Genomic DNA, 22,457 nt, shown 5'->3' on the forward strand with positions numbered 1-22,457 from the left:
CTGCGTGTGTCTCTCCTCTGCCTCTGCCTGCACCTCCTACGCCCTCTCTTCTTCAACCGACCAGACCACGACCCTCGTTTTGCCTCCTCCTTGCTGGCCTGCCCATTGTCCTGGTGGTTTCGTCTAATTCCACCTGCCTGCCTGCCTTTGAAGCCACCCGCTTGACCCAGCAGAGTCCTCCCGACACCTCGATCCGTAGATCGACGTCAGCTCGCCGCTCCCGAGAGAGACTATCCCACGCCGATCCACCTCTGCCATCGTCGGCTCCATCTGCAGGTCCCATCTTGCAGCTCATCCTCGATAAACACCAGCTCACCCTGCCTCACTCGCCATGTGACGAGCTCTTGACGAGGACCTTCGACTTTCGCCCTCGGACTACTCACGGTCCTGCTACGCGCAGGACTGCGGCTGGCAGTTTCCCCTTGCTGGGTGGCTGTACAACCAGGTCCCCTGTAGAGACCTCTCGAGGCAATCCCTCTACACGACAGCCCTTCGACGCTTGGTAGAACGCACTGCTGGCCAGGATGACTACTCTCACAATCCCCGATGCTGGCCTCCACCTGGAGAGCTCGGCCAAGGCGGCTGGTGCTCTACCACGTCAGGCGTTTGGGATCACGCTGAGCGACAGCATGATTGAAGACATGATCAGATGTGTGCAAGATGGAGAAGAGATAGAGCTGGTGCTCGGAAGCGAACCGGTGAGTATGACCTTGGCGATTGAGCTCGCCTGCTTCACGAGGCTTGCTCCCTGCATCATCACCCTCCCTCTGTCCTTAGGTGACAGCCCCCTGGCGCCGTCGGCTCCAATTGGCGTTTCCTAGAAGGCTGACCTGTATCCCGCTCAACAGTGCTTCGAATATGGAGGGAGATCCCACATTGTCGAACCGATACCCGACTCACATGATTATGACTTATTCCTCACGAACCCCGACGAAAATTCCACGCTCGCTCAACGATTACCACATCCTGCGCAGTCCCTTTGGAAGAAGCCGACGAAGCAAGACCTGGCCCTGCAAGGCGAGAGATCTGGTAGAGCCATGAGCCGCTCATCATCCTCGTCAGGGCCGGAGTCTGAGAAGAGTGGCAACAGGTATGGTCACAAAGTGGCCCAGACGTTCTGGGTGGTGCTAATGCAACCTACAGTACTCGCCTTACCAATGGTCTGTCGAGCGACATCAAGCAGAAGGGCAAGACCGCCCGTCCGTCTTCGAAGCTCCTTGCCCCTGGAAGGTCCGCCATGGCCGCAGCAATGTCCGGCTCGACACCACGGTCACTCCCTGCGAGCCCGGCTCTCAACGGCGTTTCATCGCCGAATCCTGCCATATCTGCGTCTCAACAGCTCCTCGAGAAGAACAAGGAACAACGAAGTATTCTTGTGCACGAACTTGCAGCGCGGGACAGGACGTATGACTACTTGGAGAAGAAGTGGCTTGGCGATGTCAAGGACCTGAGACCCACGCTCGAGAAGGTGGCAAGCTTTGACCAGCCTAGCAATAGCTGGAGCCTGAAGAAGCTGTATTGGAAAGAGCTGGACGTATGGAACTACACATACAACGAGCCCGGCGATCGTCAAGCAGCAATCGACAGTGCTGTCCGTCAGTACGACAAGCAGCGCATCGGCACAACATCGCCAGAATGGGAGAGGCTCTTGGCGCCTGAAGAGCGTGGCAAGGGCAAGACTTTGAGCAAGTTACAAGCGACACTTGCGAAGGGCAACATCACACCGGTGCCGAAAGTGTCTGTGCAAAAGCCCGACGATGGGGACAAGAGCGAAGCAGACTCTTCCAGATTGTCCAAGGGTGGCGAACCGCTGGCACGGAGTGGCTCGCAAGCGGGCAGCACAAAGATCAAGAAGGTGGCAGAGCGGGAGGTGCCCCCGAAGAAGGTGTTGTCTTCCGTCACAAAGAAGCCTGTGCTACCAAAGAAGCCTCTGGCAAAGGTCAAAGCTGTGGAGGACAAGGGCAGAAAAGTGCCTCTGTCAGATGAATTTGTGTATGATTCTTCCAGCAGCCAGGATGAAGTCCCGCTGTCATCATCAACCTCAGCTGCGAAGCCAAAAATTGCCGAAAAGCCGCGGGACAGACCTGTGGAGAAGCCTGTCGAGCGGGCACGAGAACGGGAACACGTTACTCCCTCAACATTGCCAGCGAAGCCGAAACCAGTCGTTCGGGCCCCTCGACCACCTGTACGAGCAGTGCCGTCCCCAGCTCCGCAAAAACGAGCGCGTGATGACGACGACAGTAGCTCGAGTTCTGGTGCACCACTGAGCAAGCGTCTCAAGCCCAAAGAGCCTGTCAAGCCACCCGTGGCGCGGGCGCCTGTCGTCAACCAAAGATCCTCTGAGCCCAGCCAACGGAAAAACGTCGACTCGAGTCAAAAGGTGCGGAGCAACGGGGCTGCCAATGTCTCGTCTTCAACACTTGCAAAGAACAAGAACACATCTCCGACAAAGTCTTCACCGCTCGCCTCTTCGCCCCCGACAAATGCTTCTGACTTTGACGACCGCAGCAGCCAAAGCCAGGGCTACGGACGTGCCCGGAATGGCGTCAGCAGCATCAATGGCACCTATGGCAGCTCGTCTGCTGGCATCGTCAAGAAGCGCAAGGAGCTCGACTCTGATCAGGAATCTGTCTCGGGCAAGAACTCGCGAGTAAGCAAAGACGTGCTCAAAAGAGCCAATTTGTTCACACGGTGCTACGAACGATATGAGGCGCTTCACCGAGAGATTGTGCAGCTCGAGGAGCCTCCTCAGGACAAGCTCCAAGACCTGCTTGCCATGCGACGGCGGCTTGTCGCGTGGAAAACAGAGATCTCTCGCGAGGTGGCGGCGTCAGCATGAGTTGTGCTATACGCCGACGCCTGTCTAGACCTAATATTCGCATATGGTACAAGGAGAGGCTACCCAAAAGTGATTTGGATGTGGGCGGCGGATCCATCGCATGCCTGATTACCTGCATTCTGCTTTATTCAATCATCAGACGAGCAACGGAGTTGGGAGACATGGAACAGACAGCCGCATCATCTTGGCTGCATGATTTTGCCTTGCATTTTGGGAAACGGACCCAACCTAGAATAACAAGCATTTGCGATTATGTACATGACGAAATGAATTGACATTTATATCCCATCAACCATCACAGCAACGCGTGCCACTTGACTTGACCAACCTGTGTATCTTTGACATTCAACGATGCAGCTTGTGACGTCTGGATTGTTTCCGTGAAGCAGGAGTGCACCGATGAAAGGGTTAGCAGGCCTGCCCGCGGCACTCCCATTGTGCAAAATGCCGTCTCTACGTAGTTATTGACCTTGGGCACTTCGATGATTCGGCGGGTGTCTTTTGTACACTTTCTGTCCGCAGAGCAGCAGTACAGAAAAGGTTTTGGCTTCTCGTGGCTCGCGTGCTTGTCGTGTAATTCTGATCGGTTTTTTTTTTCTGTCTTCCTTCGCAAAAGCCCTAGGTAGCATGGCCCGTGCAGGATTTCAAAGTTGAAACATGAACGAAATCGTGGACAGCCGGGCAGCAGTCTGAGCTTGCTCCGTCAAAATTACACGAGCATATATTCTCTCTGAAGCCCACCTGAGAATATGCTTTCTGGCTGCAGTCCAGCAGACCATTTGCCATGCCAACCTGGCGGGCGGACAGGTCGGCACTGGAGGGGGGCGCCATCCCATCCAATGTCAGAGTGCGGAAAAAATTGATCGGAATCTTTTCCCACCACACGGCGACTTAAGCGCGGCGGTTTTGCGAGTTAAGCAGCCGATCCCCGTCCTTGTCCTTGATGATGATGATGATGATGATGACCAATAGCACCCCCCCTCCCCCCAGCCACTGTTATCGCGCTTGTTGGGGCAGACTCTAGGCCTGTCATTAGGGCCAGCCAGCCGTCTTACCAACCAACGATTGGGGGGGGGGGGGCGCCTGGAAAAAGTCACGGGGGCGAAGTTCACTAGTTTTCCATCAAAGACGTGGGAAGAACCAGCCAACCGCATGCTAGCGCTCGGCTACCATGCCCGTGCTCCCCCATGGTAGTGTGATCACGGATGGCAACAGGCGAGGGGGTGGTGTGACTACAGCTGCCCTGTAGAGTCAGTCAGGACGCTGCCTTTGTCGATCCCAACATCCAGGTGCTGTTGCTGCTAGATCCGATTTCGTACTAGACGGTGGGGGGGAAGGAATCACAGTTTGTAGAAGGAAGTCCTTGCGAGCGACCCCGAAAGGCCGAGGTGGGGGCAGTTTGATGCTTGGTGTTGGTGTTGGTGATGGCGATGGCGAGGACCACAGGGTATGACAGACGCCGCCGAGACAAACAGGGTCTGTGTCACTTTCCATGAGGGTGTCAACCACCAGGCGCGGCTCTTGAATCATGTAACAGAAGCCTGGCATCCGCGTGAAGCCTGTCATGAAACAGTGGTGGAGCGGGAAGCACGGAAGTTTGTGCCGTTCAAAGACGATGGTGTGCAGCCCGTTGTGAGCCAACTGGTGATGGTGGCGGTGTCCATCATATCCCTGTTTCGACTTTGGCTCGCTTAGGCGAGAAGAGAGCCCACAATAGAGGATCTCGTCCGAACGAGACTGGAACGATTCTCAGTTGGGTTTGCCCGTCTCCAAGTGCACCACGATGTGACGACTGGCCATTCTCAGCAGAGGGGTGTACACAGCCTCGTGAAGAATGGTATGCTGTTGTTGGCTGGACGGCTTTGGAGGCATCCCTGTTGCACCGCGAGGCCGTGTCCCTGCCGCCTGCATGTCAAGTGACATTGAAACGGGGTGTCGGCTGCAGCCTACTTTCCGGGAGCGGCTCTTCACAATGTGGACAACCGTAGTTCATGCTCGTCGCCCTGCCGCTGCATGTGTTCCATGGGCGCACGCGGTGCCAGCTCCGCTCTGTCCCAAAGCGAGGATTGGCAGCCTTGCGATGCAAAGGGCGGGTACATAGATCCGACTGCATGCATACCACTGCAGGGGCCAGACCAGATGAGTTCCGTGATGGTCATGGGCCGGGCAGTGGGAGATTCCTGGTGGGTTTGTCCTGCTCGGGTTCATATGTCAGCCCAAGGGTTTCCCCCCATTGCGTTCAGACCGTCGTCGGGAAAGATCGGCAGCAGCGGCGCACCCGCGTTCGTCAGAGGGACGACCCCCGCGATCAGTAATAAGAAGCGCCGCATGGTTCAACCCGGAGTCTAGCGTGTGCAAAGTGTGATGTCGGACGAGGAGCTTGTCGCCGAAAGTGGAGGGCTTCAAGAGGCTACAGGAACCCTCGTCGCTCCGGCCAAGTGATCGACGAGCCAACAACAACGATGCTGGCCTCCGATCAACGGCTCTGAAAGTCTGCGCCAGGTGTAGACGGAGTGCGCAGAGTTGTCGACGGAGTAGATCCTCGCGTGGGCCATGTGAGTTTGCTGGAAGAGCATTCGCTGCCAGAACTGGTCTGGCGTTGCATGGATGTAGCTATATCGCGTCTAACCCACCTATCAGAACAGCCCATGCGCCGGCCCAGACCCCTGGATCGCTTGGCTTGAGGGGCAACAACTCCCCTAACCCTTGATTAACCGGTGGTGCGGTCGTTGGCTTGAGGTGGGCAATCGACTCGCTAGCCAGCAAAATGGGGCCGACATACGGCAGTACGTACCGACGTGCAGGGTTGTCGGCATTCCCAGTTGTGTTGGACTGGAGATGTACATGGTCCCTGGCAGCACCATGTCAAGCCGTAGCGAATGACTCGCGGCCCCGCCGGCGGCTGCTGTCATGCAAGTGACGGGATGATCCGTAGTTCCCGCTAAGCAGCCGCGTCGTTCGCAGCAGCTAAGCGCCCAAGCTAGCGTGCAAGGCACCCTGCCCTCATAAGATCTCCACACTATACGACGGGGGTGCTTGAAGAGTGGCTGTGTTTCCCCATGTGCGCCTTTCTTGCATCTACATTGCCGCGTTCGCATCAGGCTGCTCTGGCTGCGGCCAGACCGTTGGCAAGGATGTTTAATGATGTTGGTGGTTCGCAACCCTTGCAAAGAGCGGCACGGCGCCACAATCCCTGCAGAAGGGTACTTCGCGCAGTACTTCAGTCGAAATCTTTGACATGTACCCTTTTCAGACGCCGGAACTCGCGGTATGTGCTCACTGTGTGGTGCAAGAAAGCTCCTCAGATGCCCGAATTGCCCTAGCGACACGCCACCACACAGCAGCCGGGGCTGTCTTACCCCTTGGCGATCATGATGGCTGAGCTAGGGTTCTGGCGGAAGACACTGGAGGTGCTTTGCTCGAGGAGCCTTGCCCCGTCTAGTCTAACAAAGCTCTGTTCCCTTCTGATGACATGGTGAAGCTGTGACGACATGAGCAAGCTGCGGTGATGAGTGACATCATCCACAGTATGCTTGCTGCTCGCCCTCTTGTCCCGAGAGCCCATCGAATCAAGTGGGTGCATGGTGTTCGCAAATGCTGAGTCGGAATGCAAGGACCAGCTCGTGCACACTCGGTAACCAACCGCCCATAGCCTGGGACAGTGCCTTGGTTCATGAACACTTGGTCCATGAATACTTATGATCTCAGATGAGGCACGAGTCTGGGGGCGCTGCCAAGCGTCGTAGTCTCGTTTGCGTTTGTGCGAAACGAGTGACCAAGTAGCCGTGCAGTGTTGGCGAGATTCGTGGTCGAGGATATTGATATTTGCTCTCAAGACTCATTGCGATGAATTGTGCGAACTTGCGTGGTGTGCAGTAGGATGTTCATCGGAAAAGTAGGTGTAACAACACTCTTGATCGTCCCTGCAGAGGTGCTTGCCGATGATGCCGGTCGAAGATCACGTGGCTTCATCAAGATCAAAATTAAGATCGGGAAGTATTCCCAGTCTAGTCACTCCGTCACGCGTGGTTACTGCAAGGCGAGGCTACTCTACACGAACGGAAAATCTTCATGGTTGCAGGAAATGTGTGGCGGCAACTATGCTTGTCCCCATCTGCCAAGCGCTGCCATCGTCCATCGAGGTCAAGGCATTGGCAAAGCCAGAATAGTTAGTAGTATTCTTTGATCTTCAGGTTAGAGGAAGGACACGGGCAGCGTACCTGAAGGGGTAAAAGGGGTGAAGCACCATCCCCACCAGAGTAATCAGAATCGAATTGTGCTGCACTGCGCCAGCGGGGGTTTGAAGTCCTCTGGGCAGCAACAGCACGCTGCGTATCGCACTCAAGTGTTCGCACACAATCTTCGCAACGGCTCTCCCATAGGGCAGAACTGCTCGGAGCCACCGTGAGGCAGCCCGGCAGCGCCCTGCTTTTCTGATGCCAATTGCAGGCGTGAAGTCACGCGAGACCCTTACGGGCAGACCGGTCGATCCCGCAGCAGGGCGGGCGACTCGCGGTGTGGGTTGAAGATTACTCCGAATTTCTCATATGCTGGAGGAGGTGGCTGTACTGTCTGGTGCAGGATTCCGGAGAACGGAGCAAGAGACGAGCCGAGAGACTGCGCAGGACGCAGTCTGCTCTGTTTGTAGCATAGAAACGCAGCGTTGATGGGGATGGTGCTTGGGGAGGAGAAGAAGAGGAAAGGAAGAAAGCCAAGCTCGGTGCCGTGCTGCCTTGGACAATTTCGAGTCACAGAGCGGGCGAAAAATTGGGGGTTGTCAGATTGCCCAATGAGAGCGCGCCTTTCTGCCTGGTGAAGGTTCAACCCCCATTAAAGCCTCAGGCAGCTTCACTGTATAGGCCCCACCAATTTGGTCGCGTGGCGGTACCTTTACGTTGCGTACGACTTCGACCATCCGCTGAATGTTTCGTACTTGTTTGTATGCAACATCGGAATCTTACAGGCCTGACTGTTGATAAATCGTAGACAACTGCTCGTGTATCGCTTGTAGACATTGTGCTTGCATTGTTGCACTGCTCAAGTGCTCCTAGATATTCAGCGACCCTCATGAGATCCACTTCACGATGTGGCTCTGGCCGCTCCTCCATTGTGCATTTTTTTCGTGCTTCAACTACGTCCATCGGCAGATGAAAGCCTGGGACACGGGAGGAACCTCACACAACACGTTCTCGTGATGCATTTCTCTTGCCTGTGTTGGTTCCCGGAAGAGTGGTGCGGACACTGAGGCGCTTCCCGCAAAAGCCAGGTCTTGCCTTTATATCGCGCTGGCCACTGACTCACGACTGCCGCCGAAACATTTGCCGTGCTCTCGCCTAGAGGTGCCCTGTTCGTCCGTAGAGCCGCAGCTCAACTCCAGGCCTTGACGGGGAAAATCAGTCTTGGAATTCAGATTGTCGGAAAATGGCCACTTCTGTGCTCGACTTCCCGCAGGTCTGGCAGCGACCATCATACGACGAGTTGCTCGCATGTTTCCACTCTCTCAGATATGAACCTCCAGTATGGGGTCCAGACACTTCAAGACGGAATATGATCAGCAAACATGAGCGGTCTGCTCAGTACCAGCGCGAAGTCGCAGGCTATCTGTCGTCCATGATCAAGAGCGGCTTCTCCTGGATCACGGACGAGGAGGAGCAGGAGGTTTTGTGGAATGAGGCTAGTCGGCGGATATCAGAGCGATGCGGCAGGGCTGGGATGGGCGAGCTCGTGCGCCGATGGCCGTTTGTGCGGGAGACCGAGGAGTCTTCGTTCGAACTCATCGTCCGCGAGCCCCCAATTACGGGGGATGCGCTGGGTCTAAAGACATGGGCTTCATCTTATGCTCTGGCTCAGCTTCTGGGAAGCATTGCCCAAGACTCTCTAGCTCATCTGCTCGCGCTGGACAAGCCCAATACACGTCCTAAAATTCTTGAGCTTGGCTCCGGTACAGGCTTGTTGGGAATGGCCGCCGCCGGGCAATGGCGGGCCAACGTGCTGCTCGGCGATCTTCCCACCATCATATCGAACTTATCGTTCAATGTGGACGCGAACCGGTCCACTATTGATAGATTAGGTGGAAGTCTGGACCAAGCGGCTCTTACCTGGGGCGGTCCCCTTGACGACGATGACGAGAGCAAAGACGATGAACGTTTCGCCCACAAAAATCAGTTTGATGTAGGTTCACTAGCACAGACACTCGCCAGCATCATCAAGTCACATTCGCTCATATGAAGCCTCTCGCAGATCATACTTGCCGCAGATGCGATCTATGATGATGACCATCCCGAACTGCTCGCTGCAGCCATATGCGAGCATCTCTCTACCAAGCCTGAGGCACGGGTTGTCCTCATGAGCCCATTGAGGGACTCATTGACAAGCGTCTTGTTGGATAGGCTTCGCTCGACCCTTGCCAAAAGCCACTTACACCTGGTATGCCTCGAGGAACATATTGTCGAGGCCCAGGATGATTGGGATGAGGATCGCGATACCCAGCAGGTCAAGTGTTGGTGGGCTGTCTTTGGGCAGAAGACGCACCCTGTCGGACTCTGAGGTGTCATCCTCCTCCGAGAGGATTCACTGAGAACGACAAGTCAAGATAACGAGATATACTCAAATGATTAGACATTGCCCCGAGGTTATCAATCTGAGCCGCCTTGCCTACGTTTTTCCGCGTTTCGACCTACGAACCCCAGTTGAAGCGTGTTCGTCCCCCCCATTCGCCGGCTTCCGCTTTGTCCCTGTCTCCGGTGCCGCCTCTGCGGTCTTCGTCGCCGCCCGCGGCTGTGTCTTCCCAGCGCTCGGTTTCGGTCTCTTGTCCGCTACCGGCCCGCTTTCGGGAGCAACTTCCCCTTTGAAGAGGACATATGCCACCTTTTCGATATCTGTCGCACCTACTTCGAGCCTCTTGGACAGCACACGCGCGGCCCCCCTCAGCGCTTGGTATTCCTTGGGGCTGTACTTGATCGGCCGCTTCTGGCCGCCACAACACAGCCACCAAAAGGCTTCGTCGGAGAAGAAAATGACATCTTCAGGGTCGTGTACAGACAGCAGCAAAGCCGCTGTTGCTGGGCCGACACCTTTTAGGGAGGAGATGGTCTTCAGGGCAGCGTCGGCGTCCTTGGTTTTCCAGTATTGTGCCAAGGCGCTCTGGATGGTGTTGGCGACATTGGCCGAAGCATTTGATGAGACGAGGCTCATTAGAGTGGGACGAAACTTGCCATGCCGCCTGCGACATGATTAGACACCACGGATTGCAGCAGTAGACGAGACAGACGACCAAATTGATAGGACGAGATATTCTGGGTCATGGAAACACAAAGAGTACTTACAATTTCCACTCGACTAGTGTCTTCACATCATCGTGTGTCATCTGGCGTGTGGGCTTGGATGAGCTAAAGGCCGCCACGGCCTCTTCGTATCGAAACTGATCCAACTCCTGAAGTGTTCGGGTTCCTGGCTTGGCTGTTGGGACGTATTAACATGTATTTAAGGAGACGCATTTGACGGGCATGTGAAGTTACACGTTGTGGAACCGGACAGAGTCTGTATCAGACTGTCGTACTGGCCGAGGAGCTGGGAGAACTGCTCCTTGGAGATGTCATCGGGCGAGGTGACAGGACGTGACATGTTGCAACGAGTATGTTGCGATGAGGTCGCAGGGAGACCAAGACTAGTGACTGAGTCGAAACGTCCTTGCTCTCATTTGTAGGTGGTTTCCAATGCGGTGGCTCGGTTCATCACGCACTTGAGACGTGCAGGTCAGACATACGCTACATAGCGGTTGCTTGGTACGGTGCCTAGCCCAGTAAAAGCGGGCAGTTTTAGGGGACCAATCCCTGATCATCGCCCTTGGAGCGCCTGCCCAGGAGGGGCTTAGTGGCCCCAAAGTCGAGTCCAGGCCTGCAGGCAGGACCCTTGCGCTGGCGTGACTTTGGGCCTGCCTGGGCTCCAGCACGTGTAAGCCGGAGGCAGCCAATTTTTCTCGAAGAAAAAGCCCGTCGCATCTCAACGGCGCTTAGTTATCTGCTCCCGATCCCCGCGACGACACCCTCTCGCTTCTCTCTCCCCCGCCAGCCAGCACGCTGCAACAGTTCCGACCGCCAGTTTTTCTCGACAACAAGTCACCCTCGCGTTTTCCACCAGGTCCCCCAACTTCCACCTTCAAAATGGGTAACGTGAGTGGGCATCACCGCCGATCTCTCCCCTCAGGCATACCCGCCTTTCTTTTTGCCCATCGCGGGTGAAACCTCAAAAGGGCGCACTTGCTGACACGGCCTTGCTGTTCATCTAGGGAGCCAAAGCCGCGCAGAAGCGTGATCGCAACGCAAAGGACGCAAAGGGCACCGCCAAGTCCCAGCTCAAGACGGTTCGTCCTCCTTCTTCATCTCGGCAACAGGCTGCGTCCACCGACTACGGTCCACAGGGCCCTTGAAGCTGACGTTTTTTTCTCTGCATGCAAACAGAACGAGAAGGCCATGGACATCCAGTGCCAGATCTGCAAGTCGACCTTCCTCAAGACAACTCGTGCTCCTCAGTATGTTCCCGCCTTTTCCCGACTCCGCGCCGATACCGCCATTCTGTGGGGAGCTTTTACCCATAAGACATTACGCTGGTCGACTTCGAGGCTTTGTCAGAAACAAAGAAACACATGTGACTGACCTCCCGTCTTCTCCCATTCTAGGCTCACTGAGCACGCTGCCAACAAGCACAGCAAGACCATTGCGGATTGCTTCCCTACCTATGCCGCCGCGTAGGTCGACCTGCACACGCGAGACCGAGGCGAATCAAGTGTGATAGAAAGCAAGGAGATATTTGCATTAACCTATACCAATGTTTTCGGAGTTGTTGTGAGTGGCAGGGGGGGAAGGAGGGCGTTGACGACTCACGACGTTATACGAGCGACATGATCATTCAGAGCAAAGAGAGAAGAGAAAAATGCACAAGCGTTCAAAAGCGTGCTACGTGAAGGCTTTCCTGGCCTTGACAGGATCTATCGAGGTGCATGTCGTCTTCAGTGCGCCCGCACAACCGGAGTCTGTGTCGCATCTGCCGACGCTTCGTTCGTCACAGCAGCACCACCACCATTACCCGCACCGTCCTGCTGCTTCTCGAGCGCAGCCTGCTCGGCCCGAATCTCCCTCAGGATATCGGGATACCACCGCTCCCCTACATCCGGATGACTCTTGACGCGGTTGCGCAGTGTCGCCTCGCCCAGGGTGGCCGCCACGCCGCCGCTCCGGAACGTGAACTCGCAGTCGTCCAGCCTCTTGCCGCCGTTGGCCTCGAGCACTTTCCTCCTCTGCTCGACCACGCTCTCGGGAATCGCATGCCCGATCCCGACCTCCTCGAGATCCTTAAAGGTCGTCCCGCCCCGCACGCCCTGGAAGAAGGGGATGCTGAACCTGGCTCCCTCGCCAGCCGGCGGGCTCACCACGCGGTGCGTGGTCGAGCAGCACACGCCCCGCGTCAGCGCCTCGAGCCCCTGCCCGATCGCGACGACCAAGGTTCCCCGGATCGGGGGGCAGTCGATCCACTGGCCCGCCATGTTCTGCACCTGCAGGCCCCGGTGGTGGCTCGCCTGCAGGAGGTAGCTCGTCAGCATGCTGTCCTTGTGCGGCCCCACGCCCTGGGCCTCCGTCCCGGCAGGCAGGTCGAGCTCCGCGACGTCCGGGTACTTGACGACCTTGAGCTTGTGCTGCTGCTGGCCCGCGGGGTCAAAGTACTTGTCGAACGCGCCGGCCGGCAGCGCGATGGCCTCCGCCACGAGCGCGATGAAGCGGATGCTCATGGCCGACATGAGCGTCATGTACTCTGTGAAGACAGGGCGGAAGTGCGGGAGGACGGCGGTGGACGGCCACTGGTTGGGCGCCAGGAGGTTCTCGTAGAGCGGAGCCGTTGGCGGCGGGACTGGGTGCTCAGTTGAGAGGTCGATCTGTTCCCGGTGGTCAATCTTGCCAGCGGTGATCTCGGCGGAGAGTTGTGAGTAGCCGAGGAACGAGCGGGCGTTCTTCATCTCGATCTTTAGTCTTTCGGGGTTTTCTCCCTGTCAGCTGTGAACCACGTTGGCGATAAGAGCTTGTCGTTTGCAGTAGTCGCACTCGACAGTCTCGGAGAGCAGGTTGCAAAGGACTCTGAGAAGAGCTCACAGAGCGGAGTAGGGATGTAAACTCACTTCTCTTCCTTGGGGATGTCAAAGAACCCGCGCCCCTCGGCAATGACTTTCTCAAACAGCTCGTCCGGGATGCCGACGTTCTTCAGATACAAGAAGCCGACTTCCATCAGCGCGTGCCGCAGGTCGGCCAGGAACTTTGGCTTGGCCGCCGGGTCGTCGGCGAGCGCCATGTCCAGCACGGGGACCGTGGTGAACGACATTGTCAGGGGTTTGCTCTTGTTCTGGTGGTGCTAGTCGGCGATGTCTTTGAAGCAGGTTCAGCAGTCTCGCCACTCCCACATCAAGTAGCTTTGATCTGTAGCTGTCGCCGTGATCTCGTGTCCGTGCTCCTTGTCTGCGTGTTCTCTACCAGTGCCGACGCCGGTGTCACGCTAAGTCGCCTTTCAAAGAGGTCAGCCGAGTGCTCTTGAAGGTCCTCGGGCCGAGTAGGATAGCTTACCTCGTCCTCCGCATGCAAAGAAAGTCTGCCGATCGGTTCAGTTGTCCTACTACTGTGTAAGTCCTAATCCAAAGATACACCGATCCCAGGCGTGTGGTTTCAGTATATCTCTCCAACATGGACGGGATCTTATTGCTACCGTAATCTGGTCGCGAGCGTGAGCTCCAGTATGGCGCCATCACTCCAATTACCCCACACTCTTCCCGCGGGTCGTGTCCATCCCCGAGTCCCCTGTGTGGGGATTGAGCGATCTCGGAGCTGTCTCTGGTGCTCTTATGGACGAGAGCACGACGGCTTTTTGGTTGTGTGCATGTAAATGCCACGAGTTTAGCCTCGGGCGTCGGAGTCCACGGACATGAGAGACAGAGAGAGGCTGAATGATACGGCATGCACGAAGCCATATTCAACTTCTGTGTACTTCGGAGTAAAACAACGAAGACAAAAGCACGTCCAGACTTGTCGCCCCTCTGCGTAGTATGAAAACATGGCCCGGCACGATGGCAGTCTTGTCATGCAAGATGGTCTACACAATTATTTTTGTATTTTCAAACCTTGGAGGCTCCCATCCTCTCCAAAGAAAGCATCGCCTATATACAAACTTTTGCCATTATGACGCTCTACGCAGCCACTGCAGCTGGCTTCTTCGCCGAGAACAACCTGGTAACCTGGTAGAACATGTCCTCGATCGGAGGCATGGCAAATGCAGGGGCGCTGTCGAATAGCTCTGCGAGCTTCTGAGGAGCAACTACGGCAGGGTGGAGTGCGTCGTCATCCCCATCATCCTCGGGAGCATCGACGTCCATCTCATCCTCGCTGACATCGTCAGCATCAGCCTCCATGACGATGGCGGCGGACTGGCCTGCCGCAGCCGACAAGGACTCGTTGTCAAGGCTGAGATCTGCCAGCGGCTGAGCAAAGGCCGACGACGTGTCCCGGCCCTGGCTGACAGACCATAGTTGTGCAGCAGCGTCTACCAATATGAATCCACCTGCTCCGATGGTGGGGACGACGGCAGCGATCGGCTGAGGGAATCGCTGAATCATCTCCGGCTCACTCTTTTCGGGCGAGAAGATGGCGAGCTCCGTCTGGACTGACGTCGCCTTGAGATCGCGGCGCGAAACAGCGATGGCGAAACTCGATGTCTCCTGGTCAACTGCGAGGTGGGACAAAACAGCTGGACCAAGGTGCAGCTCCTCTCGGCGCAGCTGGATACCGTAGCTGAGCTCATCACTAACCAGGTCATATACCGCAAGGATATCGGAAAGCACAATCAGCTGAGATCCGATGATCTCGAGGCCCTGCACACCGCCCTCGATGAGGTGATAGACGGCGTTGCGCACCTCTCCAGTCTCCGCATCAATGATGTGGATTGCTGAGCCTGCTGGCGTGGAGTATGCCGTCACCAGAATTGACCCATCCTGTGAGAAGCAGACGGAACCCGTGGACTTGGTAGAGGTATCTTGACCATCAGCGCCGTCATTTTCGAATATCGCCACAGACTGGGAGCAAGTCCAACTATGCAACTGCCGCCCCTGCTTGCCCTTGACGAGCACTCCGTCCCGCTGTCTGATGCTTGGCCGCCACGTCCTTACGAACCCGTCGCCGCCAATGGTAGCAAAGCGGTGCGATGTGGAGTCGGACGCAAGGCCAAGCACTGGCTCAGCACGACTTGTGGAATGCGGGTTGTTGATACGAGCGAGCAGCTCGAGAGAATTGTCCTCTGCCGAAACAGACCATATCTTGAGATAGACTTCTCGCTGCTCGGGGCACGAAGACGGACCCTTGGCCTGGTTGGTCGTGTCCTGGGCCGGAGGCTCCCACTCGTCCGTGGTTGCGAGCCACTTGCCATCATGTGAAAATGCCACGGCAGTCACGTGTGGTTCGACGATCGGTAATCCCTTCGGGGTGATGTTGATTTCTGTCGGATTCGTCCGCGTGAGGGCCTGCTTTGAGACGCTTTGGATTGTGCTGAGATCCACTGTTTGGATCATCGGTGTCGAAGGGTTATGCTGTCCGTTGCCAACGCACATCAATAACCGTGAGGTATTGGTTGGGTTGACTGCTGACGGTATCCGCACGACTTGATCTGCAATCTTCTGTCCAACACGATGCACCAGCTCATCCTTGGAGAAAGGTGGCGGAACAAGATGAGTTTGGACGCCAGATATGTATGTTGTGGGCTTCATCTCCGCAGTATTGATAACCATGGCAGAATTGTCATCGAGGTGGAGAACATAAGCTGAACCGCGGGTAGAGACAACAATGTTTTCGATTGTTGCCGACAAGTGTGGCAAGAAGTCTGACTTGCCAGTATCGATCTGCCACATGACGAGGGTTGACTCGGAACCACCAGAAATGATGTAGTTGCCTGTAGTGTTGAGTTAGCATAAGCTCCTATGAGTAGTACCATGGACAAACTTGGAGCGAGACTTACCATCACGAGACCACTTGACAGCATGTACAGCTCTCCGGTGCCAATGAAGCTTCCGTGGCTGCAGCGACAAGCTTTTGCCCTTCCTCGAGGTCTGTAGGTGCCGGATTTGCGGCAAGAGATCGTTGTAGTAGAATATGGCACCACGAGCACAGCCAACCACCACTTCGATCACAGGCTCGTCTCCTGTCTTCGCCTGCGACGCTCTAGAAAGATGTATGCGATCAGATGCTCGCACGTCAAGGCACGTGATCTCGTCGCTGCAGTCCAAAACGAAGAACTCGTAAGATAGCTGTTCGAAGGACGAAACACTAGTTGATCTAAGGTTTCCAATGATGATGTCGGAATCGGCCGAGGCGGCGAGCCCGAATCCATTCTTGACTGCCTGGATCTTTTGAATGACGGCATCGTGTTCCATCAAAGTCTTGCTAGACCTGAAGTTGCCGTTGTGCACATTGCACGCGACAATGCGCCAGCTGAGCTGATCACCAATGCAGGCGTATGGCACCTCTTGCGTGCTCTCGCCGAACTGGACGAGGTCGACCGCGAGCCCGGAAAGGAACATGCAGTCGAGGTTGAACAAGGGCTCGACGCCGCTGCCCTTAGTCCAGTCTATCCTCCACAGGCGACCGCTGGATGATGCGACCCATAGATGGTCCTTGGAGACTGGCGAGAGGCAGGTTGCCATGATTTGTTCAGAGTATGCATCGCTACGATCGAGTGGCAGTTGGATTTTTCGGACGAGCAGCGAGTCGGCTGCCGAGTAAACTTGTAGCGACGTGTTATATGCGAGGATCAGGTGCCTGTCAAAGGGTCTTGGTTAGTCCGTTGCAGAGAGGGCGCGAGGGACTGGTGACAACGAGGGGACGCACTTCTCGTCTGTCGTGAGCAGGGGATCAATGTTAAGGATCCTCCCGCCCATAGGTTGCGAGACCTTCCATGCCGACGAGGCATACTGGTCGAGAGCACCCAAGCCCTTCTTTTTGGGTCGCGGGTTCCGCTTGGCTTTGGTGATGACGCCGTCCTGAGAATGTTTCTCGGTGTGTCCGTTGGCCGCGTTGACGACCTCGGGCCCGGCGTTGTCAGCGTCGGAGAGCGCTCGCTTGGCGGCTTTTTCCTGCTTGCTTCGTTTCCGCTTTCCTTGCTCGTCGAGTTCACGTTTCCGCTTCATCGCCTGGGACTCCTGCCAAGGTGTGTATGTGTTAGCTGGTGCTCGTCGCTCGTCAATGTCTTGCACTGCGCCAAACAATTCAAGCCGTACCTGTGCATCTGTTTGTGGCGCCATTACTGCTGCAGAATGTGGCCTTGAGAAGTGGCACAGAAGTCTTGTCCCCGTCTCTCAGGGTTCGTCTCTGTCAACGACCAAAAAGTTGTCACCACTTTTTACGATCAACAGCCAGCCTGCTCCAGCCTGCATGCACCGGGCGCGGGAAGTTTTTCGAGATGCAGCGACCCGATAAGAGTCGCTGATAACAAATTTTAGGCCCGCCCGCGGCAGCCCAATTCGAGCCTATCACAGCGGGCAATCGACCTGGACCCCAGCTAAATTTTTGGGTGCAGCAGCGGGTGGCCGGGCTTGCCAGAGCGCGACCCACTGCCTGCCTGTCGCAATCGTGGATGGCGAGAGTTCAAACCGTGACCGCAAGGAAAGACTCATCGACGCTCAGCGCAAACAACGAACACGCAGCCACGCCGCACAACTTCTCACACAAAGCGATACCTATCACGAGTCTGGGTCACGAAGCCACCGGCATTCGTCAGAGTCGTACCTATTGATCCACGCGTGCCGCATCTACGACAGCATACACAGTCAAGATGATTATCCCCATCCGCTGCTTCTCTTGCGGCAAGGTGACCGGCGACCTGTGGGAGAGATATCTCGTCCTCATCGACCAGGGCATTCCCGACGGGTCAGTAGCTTGTCTCTCGCCGTCCGCCTCGACCTTGTACACTTTGGAGACCTCCGAAAGAGCACACGAGGGGAGGAGGAGAACGTCTGTATCTGAGCTGACATTTACATTTGGACAACCACAGTGACGCGATGGACCAGCTCGGTCTTAGGCGGTACTGCTGCCGCCGCATGGTCATGACGCACGTCGATCTGATCGAGAAGCTCCTCAAGTACGTCATATGCTACGCCCTTGACCTCTCCCGGCGCGGCTCTCGTGCTTGCTCCCCCGTTCAAGGCGAAGTTTCGCTTCGTATAAGGGGAGAGCAGGATGTGGGATGGCTCGTGATCATCTGGATAAGCAGATTGCTGACTTGACTTGCTCGTTTGTGTAGGTACACCCCCGACGGCCGCAACGAGAAGAAGATCCAGCTCGGCCAGCGATAGACTCGACTCTCCACGGGACCAACATGGTCACACCCTCTATGCGTCATGAGTCAAAGAAGGAAGGACGCGCATCACTCACATTAAGAATGAGGGGAGGAAAGCAGCAGGGAGGGGGCATATTCGCGGGATCAGGCGTTCAACGGGAAACTTTTTCACATTTACACACTCAGAGTTGTACTTTTCGAAGCGGAGTCTGGAAACCGAATTCAACAAAAATTTTCTCACTCGCAACGGGCCATGTCGGGATATCTGGTAGGGATGCTTGGGCAAGACTGCGGGGAGGGTGACAACACGGCCATGCAGCCGCGCCCAAAAGACAAGCCACCGGCGTCTAGCAAGTATGCCTTGCTATATCTGGGTCTTTCCGTCCTCGGGCCAACAGAGGTCCCCGGCCTGGGCAACAGTCGCTAGGCAAGCTACCTTGACATTATACTTCCTCATATGCGGAACGCAGCTTGGATCGATGGGTCGCAGGCAGGCGGCCACATGGGACCGCGCTAGATGGAAAAGAGGCGCAGGCTGCTAGCTGGGCTTGCAGCTGGAAGAGCAAAGGGACATACATATGCAGCCCACCCTTCGCGGGAGCCGCCGCGCGAGTCTCGTCGAGGCATTTGCCGCCTGACCACGTGTTCACCAGCTGGAGAGTGCGTCAAGAAAGGGGCGGCGGTGAAGACCGCACGGAAACGCCGGCGCGGCTAAGTCGCGGAAGCAGGCGCGTGTATGTATGCTTGGAAGCTGAGGGCCCGTCATCTCGGGTGCTTGTGCAACACCCGGCCTTCACGGCAAACTCTCTGTGTCCATGACCTAAAGTAGTTGGCGCGAGTTAGAGGTCTCAACGAAGCAAGCAGTTCCCAACAAAATGACCAGATTCACCACGGGGCGCGTTCTGTCCTGGCTCATGCCCTTGCTTCCACATGTAGATCCGGGTCCTTCAGACGCGCTTCCTGGGTTGTGTATTGGTGGCTTGCATGCATTTCTTGTCATGTGATAGCTGTGCCGTACTACTTCTTTGTTATCGACTATAGATCATCATAGGAGGCGCCACGATCCTAGCCATGTTGGTGCTCTCATATAGCCATCCTGGTGTTCCCGCCAACAGCATGATTTCAGGCGACGGGCCACCACCGTGCTCTGCGTAATTCGAGACACCGCTCAAAAGTTCCCGCTACCGAATTCCCGGGGCATTTGCATTGAGCTGCTCGTCAAAAGGCGCGAGTCCCTTCCAGCCGACAATATATAAAAAAGTGGGCGTGCTAAGCGCGCGGCCAGGCGGCTGCATGAGTGCGAAGGCCCAGGTGGTGGATGCAACGAGCGCGCGGATCGTGGCTGCCAAGGGTGCTGCGAGGACAGCGGTCTACGCTGGCCGTGCATACCTGCACTGCTCTGCTTGCAGCTCACATCCTGCACCGGCCCTGGGGACCCCTGGCCTTGTGAATGCGCAAATGGGTCTTCTGAGTCGAGATAGATGGGTGGATATACGACCGGGCCAAAGGGCCCTTGCCAGCTTCGGCAACTATGCAACATGCAGAAGCGGAGAGGCTGACAAACATCCTGGGAAGTTAGCTCTGCGCTTACAAGTCTTGTCATCAGCTGCGGGTGGATGGGCATTGGGGAGACATCTTACCGCCATACGTCAAGCTTGGCACAAGCTGTGTCGTGCTCTGGAAATCTTCGGGCTGGGAAGCCTTGTGTCAACCAGGCTCAAGAATATTGGCCAGCGAAAGCTGTCACGGTCTAATGGTGATTTCGGCCAACACAGCACGTTGCCAGCTTGTGGCCAAGTCGTCTCACTTGATCTAGTATCACAGGGCGCCATACAAGATTGGCAGCTGCAGGAGGGTTCACCCTTCCATAGCTGGATGGGTATGTCACACTTGATCGGATTGAATGTAGGTCATGAATAATGTCCGGTTTTGGGTGTTCGGCTGCCGGACATCAATCCGGCGAGGCTCTAACCCGCATTGGCTGCCAGAATGTTGCTGTGAAGTGCGAGCTGAGCTGAAGACATATTCCCGGCTATCTTTTGCTAGACTGGAACTAGACTGACCTTGCGCTGGCCCCTGAACTGCTCGAGCTGTCCAGGTTGTCGGGTGACAGGGCGGGTACAACCCCGGATCAATGGACCTCGAGAGGCCGACAGACAGTGGTAACAGCTTACGTTCATCATGCCCTCAGTGGGACAGCTATCCATGAGCCAAGAGCCGCGCCAGACCCATGCGGCTCCTTCCAAAGCAGTTCTTTGCGAAGGAGACTTGGGCCTGCAAATTCTATGCCGAGTCAGCTGTGCTGACTGCACAACCTCCTGCACACACCATTACCTGAAGATGAAGGCAGAGCGTCTGGTGAGCATTATTTGAGTGCGGTCAAGCCTTGGTATAGTCTACACCAGCGATTCCGCTCAAACTATGACGCCTTCAACTGTGACGAGATCGAGAAGACTGCGACGACTTAAGGCTGCTAGTCGGAATCATCAAGAATGCTAATCCTGACGAAGCTTCTGGTGACTTGGGGCACTGATGTGCCCCGGCTTTTGGGGCTCCACTTCGGATGTCAGGGTCTAAGCCAATTGAAGCGGCGGACCAGATCGTCGGGATCGCTAGCGTGGACCGGTTTGGAGACGCTCGAAACTATCCATGCTCGCCATGCTCGGTTGGCTTCGGCCGGCCACACGGCCGTGCAGACTCTGTGTCGTCCCTCCAGGTTTGGAGGCAGTGGCTCCGGGTCTGGTACAGCAATGGCTGACGTTACCGGCATGGCAGTTCTTGCAGTGGTAAATGAAGCTATCTGCACGTACGCGAAGTCGAGTAGGCGCATATTCTGCCGTGGCCCAGTGCCTGTGCCAGCCACATAGGCGTAGTCCAGGCTTGATGAATTGCTGAGTCCCGTCTGGAGGAGCACCTGCGAGGTTGGAGCGGCGTTTCTGGGCAGCTGGGCAGGAGGAGGAAAGTCTGCTCACTCTGGCTCGCTCTAGGTAAGCAGCTGCTGCCATTGTGCTCCACCAGCCCACCTGCAAGGCGGGCAGGGGGGTCGTGGTGGAAATAGACTCGTGTGACTCGCTGGTTTAGTCGAGCAGTCTGCTCCTAAGCGCCCAGATCCCTGTCGGGTGCATGGGGTCCACCACACCTCGAGCTCTTCCGCCAGCCATCCCCGCCCGTGCCTGGTCGTCTAGTGCGTGCCGCATTCGTGCCCGTTCGTCGCGAGGTGCAGTCGTATTCCTGCACATCCTCCGCGTCCGCCGTTGCGCATCGGCCGCCTGTGACCCTGGTCCAGCTTCACAAACATGATGCCACCCGAACGTTGGCATCTTGAGGCTCTCCAGGCCATCGCCAGCGTGAGGAGTTCGCGGGAGGGTCTGCTGAGACACAGAATAGGCTCAAGGCATCTGTGCCAATCACGGCGAGGTCGGTGATGCTGTGATTGCGCTAAGGGGGGATGGGCTAGAATAGAGGGCGCGGATACGCTACCCGCCAGCCACATGTCTCGGGCATCCTATTGACAGCCCGCCCGCCAGAGCACAACGACAGGGTCGCTAAAGGTGGCTGCTGCAGTAGTGCTGAGCCATGTCGTACGAATGCGTCTGGGAGCGATGTCGAAAAGAGGAGGAAGAAGAAGCGAATGCGGCCTCGAGATGTGCGGCCAGGCAGGGCGTGCGCGCAGGTGGATCTGACCTGGCTCCAGATGGACAGGAGGACCCTGGCAGCCTGAACGGGGCCAGCCGGCCCTGCCCTGTCCTGCCCTGCCCTTGCCCAGGTGCTGGCCGCCCAGCCTGCAGCCCCTCATCCAACGCGCCTGCCTCGCAGCACCTCCAACATGCTCCCGCTCCTCTTTCCTGTCCTCGAACCTCTCGGTTGGATTTCTGGCTGAACCCAGGCCGCGCCGGAAGCTGCCTGCTGTGTCGTGCCCGTCCTCTTCCAATCACAACCTGCTCTAACATCTGGCCGAGCTCCTCGGCCCCGCGAGCGTTGGGATAGTTTACTCCTGCTCTGAGAGCTCCATCATTTTTCACCTCCTTGGCCGCACTCTTAGCTGTCAATCTGTCCCCGTCGACTCGACCCGATTTCTCCGGTACACCTTGTCTGCCTCTCTTGCAGTCTGACCCTACAAAGCATCAGGTTCGTCAAGAAACACATTTCACCCGCGCTACACAGATCGACAGGTCGTTTGGCAGCAGACTGATAGCTGAGCTGCACGCTAGTGGACAGCTCTTGCTCCTACTTAGATACTTCTCTCGCGCCCGCGAGGCAT

General features: G+C 56.5%; 8 protein-coding genes across 8 annotated transcripts; 5 read left to right on the forward strand and 3 right to left on the reverse strand.

Moving 5' to 3' along the window:
* The first annotated feature begins 32 nt into the window (after positions 1 to 32).
* B0I36DRAFT_327746 (uncharacterized protein) lies at positions 33 to 3,131 on the forward strand. The gene is made up of 3 exons (XM_046154510.1): positions 33 to 698; positions 849 to 1,090; positions 1,144 to 3,131. Exons 1-3 carry the CDS (start codon positions 525 to 527, stop codon positions 2,837 to 2,839), a joined length of 2,112 nt encoding a protein of 703 aa, XP_046010525.1. The 5' UTR covers positions 33 to 524; the 3' UTR covers positions 2,840 to 3,131.
* A 3,516-nt stretch (positions 3,132 to 6,647) lies between these two features.
* On the forward strand, positions 6,648 to 7,167 carry B0I36DRAFT_142478 (uncharacterized protein). The gene has a single exon (XM_046148393.1). It carries the CDS (start codon positions 6,720 to 6,722, stop codon positions 7,023 to 7,025), a length of 306 nt encoding a protein of 101 aa, XP_046010526.1. The 5' UTR covers positions 6,648 to 6,719; the 3' UTR covers positions 7,026 to 7,167.
* A 1,093-nt stretch (positions 7,168 to 8,260) lies between these two features.
* Positions 8,261 to 9,385, forward strand: B0I36DRAFT_364891 (putative methyltransferase-domain-containing protein; the record flags this gene model as incomplete). Its single annotated transcript, XM_046159055.1, has 2 exons — positions 8,261 to 9,010; positions 9,080 to 9,385. The coding sequence occupies 2 exons, from the start codon at positions 8,261 to 8,263 to the stop codon at positions 9,383 to 9,385; spliced, it is 1,056 nt and encodes a 351-aa protein (XP_046010527.1).
* A 54-nt stretch (positions 9,386 to 9,439) lies between these two features.
* Positions 9,440 to 10,600, reverse strand: B0I36DRAFT_142486 (uncharacterized protein). Its single transcript, XM_046148394.1, has 3 exons — positions 10,357 to 10,600; positions 10,165 to 10,297; positions 9,440 to 10,061 (listed from the first exon to the last, which is right to left on the reverse strand). Exons 1-3 carry the CDS (start codon positions 10,460 to 10,462, stop codon positions 9,494 to 9,496), a joined length of 807 nt encoding a protein of 268 aa, XP_046010528.1. The 5' UTR covers positions 10,463 to 10,600; the 3' UTR covers positions 9,440 to 9,493.
* Positions 10,601 to 10,837: 237 nt separating this feature from the next.
* On the forward strand, positions 10,838 to 11,792 carry B0I36DRAFT_327757 (At2g23090 like protein). The gene is made up of 4 exons (XM_046154511.1): positions 10,838 to 11,010; positions 11,127 to 11,201; positions 11,299 to 11,369; positions 11,517 to 11,792. Exons 1-4 carry the CDS (start codon positions 11,002 to 11,004, stop codon positions 11,587 to 11,589), a joined length of 228 nt encoding a protein of 75 aa, XP_046010529.1. The 5' UTR covers positions 10,838 to 11,001; the 3' UTR covers positions 11,590 to 11,792.
* On the reverse strand, positions 11,793 to 13,580 carry B0I36DRAFT_327760 (uncharacterized protein). The gene is made up of 3 exons (XM_046154512.1): positions 13,447 to 13,580; positions 13,008 to 13,387; positions 11,793 to 12,861 (listed from the first exon to the last, which is right to left on the reverse strand). Exons 2-3 carry the CDS (start codon positions 13,205 to 13,207, stop codon positions 11,847 to 11,849), a joined length of 1,215 nt encoding a protein of 404 aa, XP_046010530.1. The 5' UTR covers positions 13,208 to 13,387; positions 13,447 to 13,580; the 3' UTR covers positions 11,793 to 11,846.
* Positions 13,581 to 14,063: 483 nt separating this feature from the next.
* B0I36DRAFT_375454 (uncharacterized protein) lies at positions 14,064 to 17,048 on the reverse strand (the record flags this gene model as incomplete). Its single annotated transcript, XM_046160369.1, has 3 exons — positions 14,064 to 15,814; positions 15,881 to 16,680; positions 16,750 to 17,048. The coding sequence occupies 3 exons, from the start codon at positions 17,046 to 17,048 to the stop codon at positions 14,064 to 14,066; spliced, it is 2,850 nt and encodes a 949-aa protein (XP_046010531.1).
* Positions 17,049 to 17,692: 644 nt separating this feature from the next.
* On the forward strand, positions 17,693 to 18,212 carry B0I36DRAFT_364896 (DNA-directed RNA polymerases n subunit superfamily; the record flags this gene model as incomplete). Its single annotated transcript, XM_046159056.1, has 3 exons — positions 17,693 to 17,787; positions 17,912 to 17,998; positions 18,161 to 18,212. 3 exons carry the CDS (start codon positions 17,693 to 17,695, stop codon positions 18,210 to 18,212), a joined length of 234 nt encoding a protein of 77 aa, XP_046010532.1.
* Between the last annotated feature and the right edge of the window lie 4,245 nt (positions 18,213 to 22,457).

Source organism: Microdochium trichocladiopsis, assembly GCF_020744255.1.
Source record: "Microdochium trichocladiopsis strain MPI-CAGE-CH-0230 chromosome Unknown B0I36scaffold_7, whole genome shotgun sequence".
Lineage (NCBI taxonomy): Eukaryota > Fungi > Ascomycota > Sordariomycetes > Xylariales > Microdochiaceae > Microdochium > Microdochium trichocladiopsis.